Genomic DNA, 15,771 nt, shown 5'->3' with positions numbered 1-15,771 from the left:
TTGTTAGCTGAGCAACATGCAGAGACTAGGTTTTAACTGTTAAATGATGACATCCTGGCATGTAAGCGTGCGCAGTGTAGTCCCCCCGCCTGCTGTAAGGAAGGATGGAGGGGCGCTAGAAAGGAGGCAGGACGAGGACCCAGAGAAGCAGCTGAAGGAGAAGCAGACAGCTGGGGAGAAGACGGCTGGAGGGGGCGTGGGGTGCAGAGACGTGAGGAAGCCGCGCTGGCTGCTCGGCCTGCGACATGCCGAGACACTTGAAACAGACGTGGGTGAGGACTGGGGGAGGCTGACAATGGCTGCCTTTGTCTTGAATTTGCACACTAATCGCACACTGATTGTATTAAAGTTCTCTTCTACTGAAGGTTTACACACTAGAGTTTGTTGTATCTTGATGTGGTAGATGGCAGAACCTATTTAGAGCAGGCAGGTTTGGGGGTCCTGGGGTGCCCCTCATTCTGCTCTGTAACAAGAGCACATCTCAGGGGCCTCCCTGGTGCCAGGCGGAAGGACTAACATTGGGTTGGCGTCTAACATTGGGGGACGCTGGAGGCGTGGGGGTGGAAGAAGGTTGATGACATTGTCATCAATCTAACCACAGCCTCTGCAGCATGAGTTTGATCCCCAGCCAGGGAGCTACCCACATGGCGCAGCAGACCTCTCCTGCCTCGCCCACTGCTCCCCTCAGCAGTGTGTTTCAGTCAGTCTGCCTGTTCTGCTCCCCGCTCTGTCTCTGGTGAATCTTCTCCCCCCTCCCCTGTACCTCTAGCTGTACCCCAGCTCTCGTATGCATAAAGAAATAAAAACACACTGCTGAGGGGAGCAGACGGGGAGACAGGAGAGGTCTTTGCGCCATGTGGGTAGCTCCCTGGCCGGGGGTAGCACTCGTGCTGCAGTGGCTGCCGATAGTGTCATAGTGCTGAGACTTAACCCCTTGAGCCACCAGGGAGCCCCAGATAAAAATGAATCTTAAAAAAAAAAAAAAAAGAGGAAACTCTTGAGCAATTCTGTGAAACAGCAAGGGAAAAACAGGCCAGCTGAACAGAGAACCTCCGGGAGGGAAGGCGAGGGGCGGGGTTCTCAGGGTCAAGGTGGAAAAAGAAAGCCCCCTCTCTCTGCCACCCCGGGAGTCGGCCTCCCACACTGCGAGCTCCCAGCTTTTTGGTCTTCATCTTGTTATAGGGCAGCCCCGATATTGGACGGGTTCCTGGCTGTGGGTCCTCACCCGCGCACTTACAAGGGACTTATGAATACCCCACTGCAGGACACACAAAAGGTTCATAAAAGGTTTATTGACAAGGGAAAAGGAAATAAGGAAAATGGACAACTCAGGGAGAAAATAGGGAAATAAAGTCTTTAATGCGTCCTACCCGATCCGCCGACCTGGAAACCCAAAGGCACTCTCAGAGCTGGCCGGATGCTGCGAGCTGGTGGAGAACCAAAATGGGGGACACCCCCCCAAAGCCCACGTGTCTGGCTTTATACCACTCCTGGCTGCTGAACCCCACTCTCAGGTCCCAGCCACCTTCCCTTGGGTGGGGATGGGATTTGGAGTTCCCAGTGTCTGTGGCTTTGGCCTGGGGTGGGGGTGGAGTCCACGAAGCCTGTGTGGAATGAGCTTTAGGACAGCCTTTTCCCCCTAACAATCTGAGAATCTGAAATAGCGAGCCCTGTTTTCAGTGGTGTCTCTTCATTGGAAAGGGGATTGTCCTTTTGTCCTTGTCACTTTTCTGCTGCGTGGCTGGCATTCCTGCTACTGCTTGGGGGGCAGGTTATACGCCAGAGACTTAACCTCGCTAGTCGTCTCCCTCCAGCCCTTTCTTCTGAGTTTGTTTTTGTCTCTTGACTTTGTGATGTGATTTTTTTTTTTTTCTGGCAGAAGTTTTAGATTGTTGAGGGATCCTTTTGAGACCCAGGGCAAGTTAGGGTAATTAGGCAGTTTTAGGGACACTGCAGGAGGGGACCTCGGAGAATTGAGGAAGGCTTCAGAGATAAGGGCAGCAAGAGGAGTGTAACTAATTCCACCCGGAAAAACAAACATCCCAGGACCAAGGAATACACTGTTAACGCGGGCCTTGCTTTCCTTCAGGTGGTAAAGGGAGGCAGAAATTGGAGAAATGGAGAGTGGTTTAATTTATGGACAACTTAGAAGGGCAGCTGTTTAACTTCAATGCAGATGCTCCTCTGAGGACTGGGCCATAAAGATAAAGAAGTAACAAATGGGGAAAGAGAAAGCTGTTAGATAAGGAATGTGAAGATCCCCCGCTCAGTAGCAAATTAAGTGAAACGGCCAAGAACTAACCCATCACAGAGTGGAGCTGTAGGATAATGAGGGAAAGCAGGTCTACATTCCCCGGGACACTGACTCCACTTTGGCTCCCTCGCCCCTCCCAGGCCGGTTCTACCGGCCCGGGTGTCCCACTTTATTTCTGTTCCTTTTCTCCTCAATAAACTTTTTCTTTCTCTAAACAAACCTGCCTCTTCTCGCTTGCTGGCCTGAGCGTCTGCGAAGTTCCTGCTGCGGTTTCGTGAGACCCCAGCCCGTGGGGTCTCGTGGCTGGGACTCAGCGCTGCCCCTGCAGCCTGGGATCCGTTCCTGGCTCAGAGACTAGGCCTGACAATTCCGGTATCACTTTCTACCACTTTTTCTTTCTGGTTTTTGTTTTCCAGTTTAGGTGGTTCTTTGTTTTTTTAAAGATTTATTTATTTATGCATATAAGAGCTGGGGTGCAGGCCAGAGATGCGGGGGATGAGAGGATTCACCAGAGAAGAGTGGGGAGCAGAACAGGCAGGTTGACTGAGATCCGCTGCAGAGGGGAGCAGCGGGGAGACAGGAGAGGGCTGCTGCGCCGTGGGTAGCTCCCTGGCCAGCCAGGGGATCGAACTCGTGCTGCAGTGGCTGCGGATTGCCTCCTAGGTTGTAGGTTGTCTCTTACCCTTGTGCCACCAGGGAGGCCCCAGTTCTTTGTTTCTGCCATACCCGGAAGGCTTGTTCTAGTGGGATTAACAAACAATGGTCCTTGAAGATTGCTCTGGTTTGGAGTTTAAGTCGCAGTCTTGGCCCCTCAGAAGCAGGCCTGCAGCAGGCGCCCACAGGGCTAAAGCTTGTCCAGCCGTTGCCCACCCCCCACCCCCCCAACACACAGGTCCTCAGCTGTCAGCTCTGCGCTTTGAAATACACCTTTATCACCCACTGACTGGCCTGGTGTGGGGGACCTGCTCTTGCCTCGCTTCAGCCCGGGGGTGGAGGGGGTGAGGGGGGTTGGGGTCTGCCTGCCTGTCCCTGCTCTGGTCAGAAGAGCCTATGGGTGAACATGGAGACCCAGGGCTGCTAGTGTTAGGGGGAGAGGATGTCCTGAGCTAATTCCATTCAGGCTTTGTGGACCCCACCCCCACTCCTGACCACAGCCGTCAGGACATTGGGAAAGACAAATCCCATCGTCACCAGAGGGAAGGTTGCTGGAACGTAAGGGTGGGGTTAAGCAGCCAGGTTTGGTATAAAACCAGACACGTGGGCTTTGGGGGGTTCCCTTTTGGCTCCCCGCCAGCGCTCGGCCAGCTCTCGGAGTGCCATTGGGTTCCCAGGTCGGCGGATCGGGTAGGACGCAGTAAAGACTTTATGTCCCTCTTTTCGCCCTGAGTTGTCCATTTCCTCATTTGCCCTTCCCTTGTAAATAAACCTTTTATGAACCTTGTGTGCGCCTGCAGTGGAGTATTCATAAGTCCCTCTGAAGCGCGCGGGTGAGGACCCACAGCCAGGCACCCCGTTCTATATCGGGGCTGCTCCGTAACACTAGCAAGAGTCTGGGAACAACAGGGAGGCAGGAGGGGAAATCTGGCTCCAGGGAGAAATGGACAAGTAGCTTCAAGAGCACCCCGGCTGCCCACCCTGCTCCCCGAAATCAGAGAGTTTTATAGGACTCCCAGACCTCATGGAAAACTCCCAATGCGCGGAAGAGCCAAGGGCCAGGGAGGGGAAGGGGCACTAAAGGTCCGAGGCAGGCCTGACCCCTCAGCCCCGGTGTCCAGGGGGCCGCCTGCCGGCGGGCTGGGGCAGGGCCACCGCAGGAGGAACCCCCAGGAGAGCCACGGAGACCAGGCTGGGGGTGAAGGGGGTGGCGGGGCAGGGAGCTGGGGCAGGCGGCGCCAGAATCCCGCTCCCCTGCCAGCAGCACCTGACGGGGTCAGCCCTGCAGCTACAGGGTCTGCGCCCCCCCGGGGGCTCGCAGAACGGAGGGGCAGCTGGAGGGGCGCCTCCCAGCTGCTTTGTCCTCTAGGCCCGGTGGCTGCTGACCCTCAGTCCTGCACGTTATGACTTAAAGTAATTTTTTATTTTCCCCTTGTAAGTAAAAACCGCAAGGCCGGGATGCGCCATCCTCAGCGACCCTCTCCTTTCCCCGGGTTTCACCTTGGCCCACCTGCCCCGTCGCTCCCACATTCCACTCCTCCTCCTCCACACGCAGATTACACACTCACACACACACACACACACACACACGACCTCTCTGTGCGTATGTTTTACCTGAACCGCCCAAGAGTAACGGGAAGGCCCTCCGCCTCTCACCCCCAGCGGCCTTCCCGCTCCCGGCCTCAGCACAGCCGTCAAAATCAGCACCTTACACGGATGTTGCCTGTTACAGGCGATCAGATGTTTCGCTGGCATCCCATTAAAGTGCTGATGGTGATACAGCTTCCCATCAGCACAAGGGAAGTTCAAGTTGCCACCATTTCACCCTGCGGGTTAACCGCTGGGACCAGGTTCCCTCCAGCCTTTTTTCCTGTCTTTAGGTCTCCAGGGCTACTAGGTCACCCCATGGAGGTGTCCGTGCTTCCTTGTTAAACTGTCCCTTTCACAATCCGAGGGAGCAATCCTCAAAGGGGCGGAGGGGGGGGAACATGGAGGGACAGCCGGCAGCTGTGAGCTGTCTGCCTCACAGGGATTCGTCACAAATAATGAGTCCAAATGTTAAGCACGTGACGTGCTCACAAGTCCACCTGCAAAATCTAGAGTGGATTCTACGAGAGCATTCTTATTTGCCTGCACCCTGAAAGGGCTTTGACCATTTTAATACCTCATATACACAGTTCATTTAGACACTCAGTACATTCTGATCCCGAAAGATAGAAAGAACCAGATAAAGCCAACTCCACTTCCCTCCCCAGAGGGAGACGCGGTCTCTGTACCCCCACCCACTGACTCGCAAGTATAGACCATCTCCGTGAGCACCTCTCGTCGGTATATTGTATCCTCCAGCACCTTATCTTTTGTAGTGTGACCATATGTCTAGGTTTCCCCAGTGGTGAAGGCAGGTCTCTTCCTGATGGCTCTTGCGTACTTTTTCCCAAGAAATAGATGGTTCAGCTCTTTCCTATTTCGGCCATAATCAAGGATTCTTAACTGGGGAAAGAGGCGGCAGCGTGGGGTGGGTGGTGGGCTCCGTGCGAGGAACAGCAGGCAGCTGGGGGGCTGGGATGGGGTGCGGTCAGGCTGCCGGGAGCCACTCAGTCAGGGTGCCACTGCTGGGGCTCAGGTGCCATCAGAACTCCTGGAAGATTGTGTCCAAAATCATCTGCAGCAGGAAGAAAAGATAAGAAAAGCCCAGCATTGGAGAGGCCCTGCGAGGCTCTCGGGAGGGACTGGCGGGGAGGAACAGGCTGCGATAGTGATGGTGCCATGGAAATTAACGTGCCCAGGAGTTCTCGTTGGAAATGTCCCAACACGGCTTAGAGCCTCGGGGATTAGCTCTGGCTGCCTGCTGGGCCTCGCTGCCCCAGAGCCCTGGCTGGCTTCACATGGTTAAAGAGCTGGAAAATGTCACTCGTTCATACGTGGAAAATAAAGAAACAAAGCAAAGGAACAGACAAAACTAAAGCAAACCCTTGAAATCTGATGGGGGGAGGTTGAGATCCCTTGGAAAGTGGGGGGCAGGGATGGTGAACCCATGGACTATGGTGAAGGATTATGGGACTGGGGTGTTGGATGTGCCATGGTAGCAGCATCTGGGGGTGTGAATGTATGTACCTAAACGTGTACATAGACCCATATACAGTGCTGTAAGCCAACGGTAGCTCAATAAAAAATAATAAAAAATATTTTTAAAAAGAAAAAACTCATAAGTATTATTGTGTGACATGTAAAAATGATCTCAAATACTAATTTCAGCATCCATAAGTATAGCTTTATTGTCACACAGCCACGTTCATTCCTTCGTGAATTGTCTAAGGTGAGTTTTGCTCCAGATGGCAGAGTTGGGGAGCTGTGTCTGGCTGTGCAGTCATATGGCCCCCCAGAACCTAAAACATTGACTTCTTAGGTTTTTCAAGAGATGGCATATATGGGTGATTGCTTTTCTCCCCGGTTAAAAAAGTAACAAATGGCCATAGTTAAACAAGGTGGAAATGGGTTTTAAAAACACACTTGTTGGGCCTCCCTTATGGCGCAAGGGGTTAAGTCTCAGCACTGTGAAGCTGTCCGCAGCCACTGCAGCGTGAGTTCGATCGCTGGCCAGCGAGGGTCCCACATGGCGCGGCAGACCTCTCCTGTCTCCCCGCTGCTCCCCTCAGCAGTGTGTTTCAGTCAGTCTGCCTGTTCTGCTCCCCACTCTGTCTCTGGTGAATCCTCTCACCCCCACACCTCTGACCTGTACCCCAGCTCTTGTGTGCATAAATGAATAAATCTTTGAAAAAAAACAAAACAAAACAAAACAAACACACTTGTTGATATCTGGAAAATTGCTCTGTCACAGGCTCAGCCCAGCTGGCTGCCTTAGGAAACCAGGGCCTCCGTGTCAATGGTTTCTCCTGCATCTGCTCTCACACCTGAATCTGATACCGCATAATGCATTTTCATAAACTTCATTTTGTTACTTGGTCATATCATCATTTAACCTCCTTGGGCATTCAAGGTGCTCCCAAGTTTCTAACATTAATAAAGCTGCAAAGACCATCTTGGTGTGTTTCTTTGATTACCCTTAAGACAAACACCAAGGGCCTCCCCTGGTGGCGCAGCGGTTGAGCGCTGGGCTGCGAAACTGCCCGCGGCCTCTGCAGCGCCGGTTCGATCCCCGGCTGCTCCCCGGCCACCGGAGGAGGGTCCCGCATGGCGCGCAGACCTCTCCTGCCGCCCGCTGCTCCCCTCAGCAGTGTCCTTCGGTCCTTCTGCCTGCTCTGCTCCCCGCTCTGGCTCTGGTGAATCCTCTCACCCTCCCATGCTTCTGACTGTGCCCAGTGCATGTATAAATAAATAAATAAATCTTTAAAAAAAAAAAAAAAAAAAGACAAAACACCAAGCAGCAGAATTGCTAGATCAGTGGATTTGGATCTGAAATGTCAACCAGACTGTGCTCCCCAAACACGGGGCCAGCGTGTACTTCCCCTTCCTTGCCCCTCCCCCACGCCAGCACGAGGGCTTTTCTGGGGTGAAGGTGGATGGTCACATTTCTCTGATTACTACTACAGCTGGATTTCCCCATGTTTACTGGCTATTTCTATTTCTTTTAATTTCTCTCTTATTCTCTGTCCACTTTTTTCTATTTATTTCTGTTCTTAAAGAGAAGAACTCATTGATTTGAGTGAGCTCTTTATGTAGTAAGGATATCACCAGGTAGGTGACGGTTGAATGCTAGAAAAGGCCCCCTGAGTGGCAGCTGATGAAAAAGCGAAACTAACCAAGTGCACACTTTTCCCAGAAAAAAACCAGAAACGACAATCTCCCAAGTCGTGGCAAATATTTTCCCCAAATTACCCTCTGACTTTTCAAGGCGTCTCCCCCTTGCAACTGTAACCGCGCAGGTGAGGGAAGGGAAGGGCGAACCTGCGTGAGCACGTAGTCCGTCTGCGTTAGGTTCCAAATGATTTCAAAGTGATCCACGTCGTGGATCTCCACAAACAAGGCTTTCCAGCCCCTCCGGTGCAGCAGCTGGCGGGGGAGGCAAGAGGAGGCGCGGCTGCAGGCCAGCCTGTGTCTGTATCCGCGCCTGGCGTCCACTGGGTGAATGAAGAGGCAGATCATGAGACCTGGGGGCCCGCAACCTCCAGCCCGAGGCGGGCGCTGGGGCTACCTGATAGAACTCCCTGGACTGCAGGTGGAACTCGGGGGAGTCGTGCTGGCCGACAAGCACCAGGATGCGGAGGGCCGGGTCTCCCGGTGGCACCCGGGACGCCTCCAGGAGCCGCTGCGGGCTGTTCCTCCGGGCATCCTCCCTGGTGTGGGGCGGGCGAGTCAGGATGGAGGGAGCCTTGGCCCCTGGCCTGGGGGGCGGGGAGGGGACTCACAGGGTCATCCCGAGAGCATCGTTCTCAGAGGTGTGCAGGACCGGCTCCAGGTCGTAGAGCCCGCTCACCAGGAAGAGGCCTGGGAAGGGGAAGAGCAGGTAGCCAGCGCCCCCCACCCCTCGGGCAGGCACCAGGCAGGGCAAGGTGGAGCCGGCCCAGCCTCCAGGGCCAGAGAAGGAGCAAAGAAGCTTTGCCTCTAGGGTTCCCAGCTCCCGGGTCAGGCTGCTCATGGCTGCTGGGATTTCCAGCAGCTGGTGCAAACCCGCAAAGACGGGGGGTGGGGGGACTGTGGTTCCCACAGAAACCTTTGATGTTGGGGGTGACCCCGTGCTTGGTCCAGTCAGCCAGGAGCATCATGGAGACCAGATGGGCCCCAGCTGAGTGTCCACACAGGTAAACACCCCTGGATGGATCAGAGCAGAGAGCTGGATTTGCGCTCAGTCTCCCAAAAGGCGTCAGGCCAGGACCAGGGAGTCCCAAGTCGCCTGGTTCGTCACAGGCCAGTGGAGGCGGACTAGCTTCCTCCACGGGGCTCAGTCCACCGTCCTCCCCCAGCACTGTCCTCCCCCCGGCACCGTCGACACAGGGAAGCCGCAGCAATGCCCACTTGTTGGATGGAAACCGCTTCTGGACGAAGACGATGCTCCGGGCCGCCTGGTCCACCATCAGGTCCAGGGTGCCTGTGGGACACACGGCCGGGTCAGGGCCCTCAGCGTGCTTTCCCCTAGAGCCCCCTGGCCCTTGACCCGCCAGACCACGCTCCTTACCTCTGGGGGCAATGTCATAGCCCACTATCACCACGGCCACGCCTCGAGCCGTGAGCGGCTGGACCATGAAGGCAGACTGGTCTTTACTGCAGAGAGAGATGAGGACACGACCAGAGAGGCAGCCTGGCCGCTGGCCGCCCCAGAGCCCCGTCCACCGGAGGCCACGTTGCTGGCCCCCGCGCGTGGGGAGGAAGGCGGCTCGCCCCTTGCCACGTCATGTGCTGCCGTGGGGCTCTGGGGCCTTGCCTTCACCTCTAAGTGGGTTTCTCGCCTAGAATAGATGTTGTGTCTCTCTCTGGGATGCTGCTCTGGGGAGCTGAGGAGGCCAGAGAGCTTTGCACGGTGAAGGTAAAGGTGCGTAAATGTACCTGCCGAGGTGAACATGCGTGAAGGTGCGCAAACCTATCACAAGCAACACTTTGGTAAGATCTAGGGAATGTCCTGGAAGGTCCCAACCGCCCTCTGCTTATCTCAGGCCAGCCGCCCCGTTTGCCCAGGGCTCTCTTTCATTACTGAAAGCCATAAAAAGGTTTCCTGGGCAACACCCCAGCTGGTTGGTCCCTGTGGCCTTGCTTCTGAACAGAGAGCAAACTAAACATGACCTTCAGCCATGCCCCCGCCCAATGCCCCCAAACCCTAACCCCCAGTTCCAGTGGAGGCGACTTTCTTGGAATTACGTCCATGCAGATGTAATGAAGAATCTTGAGATGAGATGGCCTGGATTTAGGATGACCCCTAAGCCTAAGGGCGGCGACGTCACGAGAGACAGGAGAGGACACCGCACACAGAAGCGAACTGAGAGTGGACAGAGCTTGGGGGCAGGCGCAGCGGTCAGCTCCAAGGCCATCTCGAGCGTGTGCGGCCCGCTCTCCCACGGGGCAAACAGGAGCGAAAATCAGCAAGTGGGACGACAGAGAATAGGCAGGAAGCCTGCTGCCCAGGGAGGAGGCCTGTGCGCCTGACGATGGATTAGCATCCAACATACGTCTGAAGAGTTCGTGCTCCTCCACAACAGACGATAACCAACCACCTCGTTCAGAGGCTCTGAAGAAGAGGCGCAGATGGCGCCGGGCAAGGTCCCAGACCACTCGCCACCAGGGAAACGCCAGCCTGGGCCACACCCACCGCGCCTGGCCAGAGACTGGCTCTGTCAGAGCCAAGAGCCAGGGGGTGCTGGAGAGGATGTGGGAGAGAAGGGGCCTCTGCACCTGCTGGTGGGAATGGAAACTGGTCCCTCTGGAAAGCAGAAGATTCCTCCAGAGACCAGGAGCAGAACTGGGCCTGAGGAGGCCAGAGAGCTCCCTGGTGGCGCAGGGGCCAAAGACAGCGCTAACAAGCTATCGGCAGCCTCTGCAGCACAGTTCATACCAGGCCGGCCAGGGAGCTACCCACAGGGCGCAGCAGACCTCTCCTGCCTCCCCGCTGCTCCCCTCAGCAGTGTGTGTCAGTAGATCTGCCTGTTCTGCTCCCCACTCTATCTCTGGTGAATCCTCTCACCCCTGCACCTCTGGCCTGCACCCCAACTCTTGGATGCATAAATAAATAAATCTTAAAAAAAAAAAAAAAAAAAGAACGACCACATGCTCCAGCTGCCCACTCCGGAGCATTGATTTGAAGACTACAGAGCACAAATTTGAAAAGGCAGCTGCTCCCCTAATCACCACGGCGATGTTTACAACAGCCAAGACCGGTCCACAGCCCACGTGCTCTTTGACAAATGAGTGGATAAAGACATGGCGTGTGTGTGTGTGTGTGTGTGTGCATACATAAATACATATATATATTTTTTTCCCTGTGGAACACCACTCAACTCTAAACAAAGGTGAGAACTGTCATTTGGAGAACACGGGTGGCCCTGAGGGCCTGGGCTAAGGGAGACACTCATGTATGGAAGACAGAGAAGCAAAGCAAATGAACCCACAAAATGAAACAAAAATGAACTCGCACATGCAGAGAACAGGCTGGTGATCACGGTGGGGGGTGGGGGCCAGGGGGTCCGTTGAAAGGTGGAAACTAGACGAGGGGTGTCATCACTTCTCGGCATGTACACGTGTCACATGTAGACACACAAAGACCAAGTGGGGAGGTCGCTGAGATTGGGGTGTCGGGGCCACAAGCCAAGGGAGCCTGAAGCCCCAGAAGAGCAGCATCCCCCGGAGTCTGGGGAGCTCCCGGCTCCCTGGGATGGGGAGACCATCAGCTTCACATGGGAGCCCCCGGTGCCCCTGGGCGTGACGCTGGGCATAGCAGCCCTGGAAAGGAGCAGACAGTGCTCCCCCCTTCCCTCCACCCACCCAACTCCCCCTCACCTGCCGCTCTGCCAGTATCCTCCGTGAAAAAACACCAGGAGCGGGTAGTCTGTGAGGCAGAACAGGGGTGAGTGCGGGGGAGCGGGCAAGTGTGGGCGAGCCCCCCGAACCCCCCGATCCCCCCTCACCCTCAGACTCTTCCTCAGGAAGGTAGATGTCCAGCTCCTCCCCTTCCCTGGCTCCGTAGGGGACACTCAGAAGGCTCCTCCTGGTGGCCCGGGCCCTCTCGGTGGCTGTGTCGGAAACAGACAGGTCGCTGTCAGGACGGCCCCCCACAGTCTGTTCCATTTCTGGGGGATATCTTTCTGCTGAAAGCCCCTTGGGTGACCAGCCAAGTCCACCGCCAGTCCTGCCCAGGAGAGATGGCGGCCCGTCCTCCTGCTGACCTGCCGGGCTGCAGGGGCCACGACCTGTGGCTCCTACGTCAGCCTGGGGCCCCAGCAGGCACCTTGGGATGCAAGACGAGGTCATTAGCATGGGCCTCTGGTCCAATATGACTAGTGCTCTTACAAAAAGAACACCCCTGGACACACACACACGCACACAGAGTTATGCTGGCACCAGACGGTGAACTACCAGAGGTCAGGGCACAACCTGGACAGGCCCTTGCCCAGCACGTGATGGGGGAGCACAGCCCTGCAGACACCTTGATGTTGGACTTGCAGCTTCCAGAACTGTCAGAGAATAAATTCCTGCTATGTAAGCCCGAGGCCCGAGGCCCCTTATTCCTGCAGCCACGGCAAAGGGCGAAGCAGCCCTTGGGCGCACAGCCGGCACCCTGCTGGCCATGCGGAGGGTCAGGGCAGGTGACGGTCTCGAGGACAGGCAGGCCGTGGCGCACACCTGCCTGGTCTGCGGGAGGGGCTGTTGCTCTAACACCGCGACCGCTTGGGCGGGTGGCCTGTGAGGCACATCACATCAAGAATAAAGCCTGCTGTCTCTCCTGCTTTTGTGGAAAGGTTTTCTGGGGCAGCAGGAGACTTTGTCATTATTTTTGCTTTATGGTCCTTTGCCATCTTCTGCCAGTTTGATTCCAAAGGGCGCCTCTGAGTCCATGGTCCGCCAGAGCCGGCACCGAGGAGGCCCGGGTACGCCCCCAGGGGTCTCACGTGACACCCACGGACTGGTCAGGCTGCCCAGCTCTGACCCAGAAGCTCAGCTCCCAGATGGGCGCTCAGCTCCGTCCCCAGCTGAGTGAGCTTGGGGGTGACCTCACCTCAGGAAGCAGGAGCCAGGCTGGGGGGAGGAGGAGGGGGCACAACACGGGGAGGAGGACCCAGGCTCTGAAATGACTGTCGTGGCTGCAGACTTGTCCTCCCCCAAGTCCCAGGTTGAGTCCCAAGCCTAGCGTGATGGCTTGGGGTGGTCGGGTTTAGATGCAGATGTAGACGGAGAGCCTCACAGGTGGGCTGGGGCGGGATCAGCCGTCGCGTAAGAGGCCTCGCTCTATCCTCTCCACTGCTTCTTAGCCGGGGCAGCTGTGTGGTGGCAAATCCACAAGCCACAAAAAGGGATGTAAGAGGGAAGCCGTTGGCTGCGCCTGACCTTGGACTTTCCAGCCTTGGCAACTGTGAGAATAAAGTCCTGATGTCTACGCTGTCCATCTACGGCATCTTGTCAAGCCCCCCAGAGCAGACTAATACAAATACAAATGCCATTTTAATGTGATATTTAAAAAAAATCAAAATTAATGCCATAAAAGCCCCTGATGAACAAAATACAAACACTGTCAGCGGAGGCGGGTCCCAACCGCGCGCAGAGCTCCTTTCCTCACCTGGTCCCGACCGGGCCCCGACCCCGCTACCTGGCCCTGCTCTTTATCTATGAGGGTGGTTAGTGGCGCCGGCACCACCTCTGGGCCAATGGGAGAGAGGGCAGGGGAGGGGCGAATGTGAAGCTCGGGCTGGCCACAGGGCAGATGGAAGGCAACTGCCTCGGAGGGCATCTGAGGACATGCGCCCGATCCCCAAAGTCCAGTGTCTTAGGCCTCACTCCTTCCCCTGGCATCAGCTCGTCGCTCTCTAGATTGAAATTGACAAGCAGGTCTTCTAGAAGCTCGTGCAGCCTTGGCTGTCCCAACAGCATTGATTCTAACAGCCCGCTGGGATACTGCAGTGTTTACTGAGCAAACAGAGGCACACGTGGCCGGGCGCTGGCACGGCAGGGATGCCCACCAAGCCACCAGCCACATCTGTCGGGCCAGGGACGGTAGCGAAACCTGCCGAAACAGCCCCCGCTGGGCCACGTCATTGTAGAGACATACCTGCCCCGGGAGTTCCGCTCACTCTGCGGAAACAAAGCAGATTTGCCAACATGCAGTTTCCCGAGCGAGCGGCGAGGCCGGCGGCTCTGTCCCTGGCCCGCACACCCTCTCGGAGCTGGATCCCCCAGCGCCATGCAACACCGGCAGGCGTTCAGCTCACACACGGGAGACACAGGACAGAAATGGCAATGAACGCCAAGACTTCTAGCTCACCGGTTGCCACGCCGTGGGAATACAATAAATCACTAAATAAAGTGTCATGGCTTTTTCATCAATAGTAAAGTCCCGCCCTCAGCAGCCAAGGGGGAGGAGGCCTTCTGTTGTCTACTCCACCACCCGTGACTTTGCACCCCGAGGGCCCGGGCATGGTTGGCCGAGCAGGAGAAACAAGGAGGCCTCAGTCTCTCGTGCCTTCTGCCATCTGGCAGCCAGGGCTCCTGGCACCCGGCCTGGGCAGAGGAGGCGCGCACAGAGCCTGGGGTTGGGGACATCTCTGGACAGCTGGACATGCCACGTGCTAAAGTCCACCCACGTGGCCGCTGTCCCCCAGTACCTTGGACTCCTTTCTGTGTGTAGGTCCTCAAGGTCTCCTCTGCGCCGCGCCTGACAGCCCAGCGGCTGGGGCTGTACTGCTTCTCCAGCTCCTGCGGGGACAAGCACCAGGCTCCGGGAGGCATTTGTTTCAGCACAGGGCACCCCCAGTGGGTCCTGGCTGAGGCAACTCTCTGCCTGAGAGCTCCTTCCCTGACATGTCAGCTTCCCCAGGGGCCCTCGGCTTCCTTCAAGCCCCACCCGACTGTTGCCAGCTAAAGAATCAGGTGCCTGGGATACGCTGCTGCGTGATCTGTGATCCACAGCCCAGCCCCGGGGGCACATCAACGACTGTCACACCTTTAACCCACAGAGAGCTCTGAAGGGGGGAGGGGAGATGGGGTCGCATAAGGTGTCCTCCCTGGGGGCCGGGAGCTGGGGCAGCCATGGCAGGGATGTGCAGGTGATGCGCAGCTGGCCTTCCTGGAGAGGTCACTGGCTGCCGGACAGAGGGCAAAGTGCAGAGGTGAGGGGGAGGGACAAGGTCAGTTGGGAAATGCTGACTGTCCAGATTGCTAATCACAGAGGAGAGCAGGGAAGCTGGGGCCGGAGCGTGGGGCTATCAGGCTGCGGTGTTCAGGCTTAATGCAAAAGCAACACGGACCCGGGTTCGGGAGGAAAAAAAGGCAAAGGAGAAAGGGCGAAGGCTGGCCGGGGCCTCCTGGAGGGTTTGGGTGCTGGAGCCAGATGGACTAAGAGTCCTGGAAGCTTTAACTGGGGTCACTCACAGACTCCGGGGCTCAGCTCCCTCTGTGGGGGGTGTCAGTAATCAGATGGCCTCACAAGGATAAAGGGCCAGGCAAGTTCACGAAATAAAGCTGCCCCTGCACATGCGGTCACCTCTCTTCCTGCCGCCCAGGGGCCGGGCATCCACACAGTCCACCGTGGGGACCTTGCGCCATGGGGTGCCCACCACGGCCACGGCACTGGTGACCACGGCACCGCAGCGCAGCAGGACCGGAGTGTCCTCCGATGGCCTGGCCAGTGTGTGGGGGACAGGCAGGCACAGACACTCACAGGGTGGCATTTCTTGGGGGTCATTTCCTAACTTTGATCGGATTCTCAGATGTGCCAGGACCACTGGCGAAGGCGCGGGAAAGCCAGCTGGGAAAGGAAAACCGAGCGACAGCCACCAGGGCTGGGGCAGGCTGCTCCTCAGCCGCCAGCCCCGCCCGGCCACATTCTTCAGCCTCGGAAAGCGGCGCAGAGAGGCCTGAAATCCGAGATTCGGGTCGGGGACTCGCCGCAGCTCCGGGGGGTTTATGGCTATTCAGAGCCGGGCCGTGCATTCTCGCGACCCCTAAACCCCTGGCCCGCAGAGGCCTGGCCGGAGAGGCAGCCGCGGGGAGCCGGCACCCTGGGAGCCGCGGGCGGGGATCTGGCGGCTTCGCGATCTCCTTCCAAGAGGTCGCTGTGGTCCCTGAGCCGGCCCGCAGCCCCGGCGCCCGCAGCGGCCCACCTACCTCCTTAGGCATCTGCTGCCAGGGAGCCAAGGCCCGGCCGCCGCCGCTGCCCGGGGCCTCCATCCTGCCCCGCCGCGCCCGCGTGGCGCCAGCGCTTTTATGGG

General features: G+C 57.0%; 1 protein-coding gene across 2 annotated transcripts; it reads right to left on the bottom strand.

Annotated features, from left to right (window-relative positions):
* Window positions 1-4,893: 4,893 nt before the first annotated feature.
* Window positions 4,894-15,726, bottom strand: AFMID (arylformamidase). Of its 2 annotated transcripts, XM_037493869.2 has the most exons (11): window positions 15,668-15,726; window positions 14,167-14,257; window positions 11,479-11,583; window positions 11,351-11,399; window positions 9,042-9,127; window positions 8,882-8,954; window positions 8,580-8,677; window positions 8,275-8,353; window positions 8,061-8,202; window positions 7,814-7,918; window positions 4,894-5,570 (listed from the first exon to the last, which is right to left on the bottom strand). In XM_037493869.2, the coding sequence occupies exons 1-11, from the start codon at window positions 15,677-15,679 to the stop codon at window positions 5,538-5,540; spliced, it is 873 nt and encodes a 290-aa protein (XP_037349766.1). In that variant the 5' UTR covers window positions 15,680-15,726; the 3' UTR covers window positions 4,894-5,537. The 2 variants fall into 2 exon arrangements, with proteins under 2 accessions (XP_037349766.1, XP_037349767.1); XM_037493870.2 differs by lacking the exons at window positions 11,351-11,399; window positions 11,479-11,583; window positions 14,167-14,257; window positions 15,668-15,726 and having other exon boundaries at window positions 5,534-5,570; window positions 7,814-7,986; window positions 8,580-8,954; window positions 9,042-9,653.
* Between the last annotated feature and the right edge of the window lie 45 nt (window positions 15,727-15,771).

The sequence above is a fragment of the Talpa occidentalis genome, unplaced genomic scaffold (genome assembly GCF_014898055.3).
Source record: "Talpa occidentalis isolate TD23 unplaced genomic scaffold, MPIMG_talOcc4v2.1 talOcc4.7, whole genome shotgun sequence".
In the NCBI taxonomy this organism is placed as follows: Eukaryota; Metazoa; Chordata; class Mammalia; order Eulipotyphla; family Talpidae; genus Talpa; species Talpa occidentalis.
The sequence above is the reverse complement of the archived record's forward strand: the minus strand, read 5'-3'. Positions and strand labels throughout refer to the sequence as shown.

Excerpts from the sequence above, each read along its gene's own strand:
- AFMID (XM_037493869.2), bottom strand. Across the intron at positions 9,128-11,350 it reads GGATACTGGCAGAGCGGCAG|TAAAGACCAGTCTGCCTTCA; the intron begins GTGAGGGGGAGT and ends CTCTCTCTGCAG. Across the intron at positions 8,203-8,274 it reads GATGCTCTCGGGATGACCCT|GGAGGATGCCCGGAGGAACA; the intron begins GTGAGTCCCCTC and ends GCCCCACACCAG.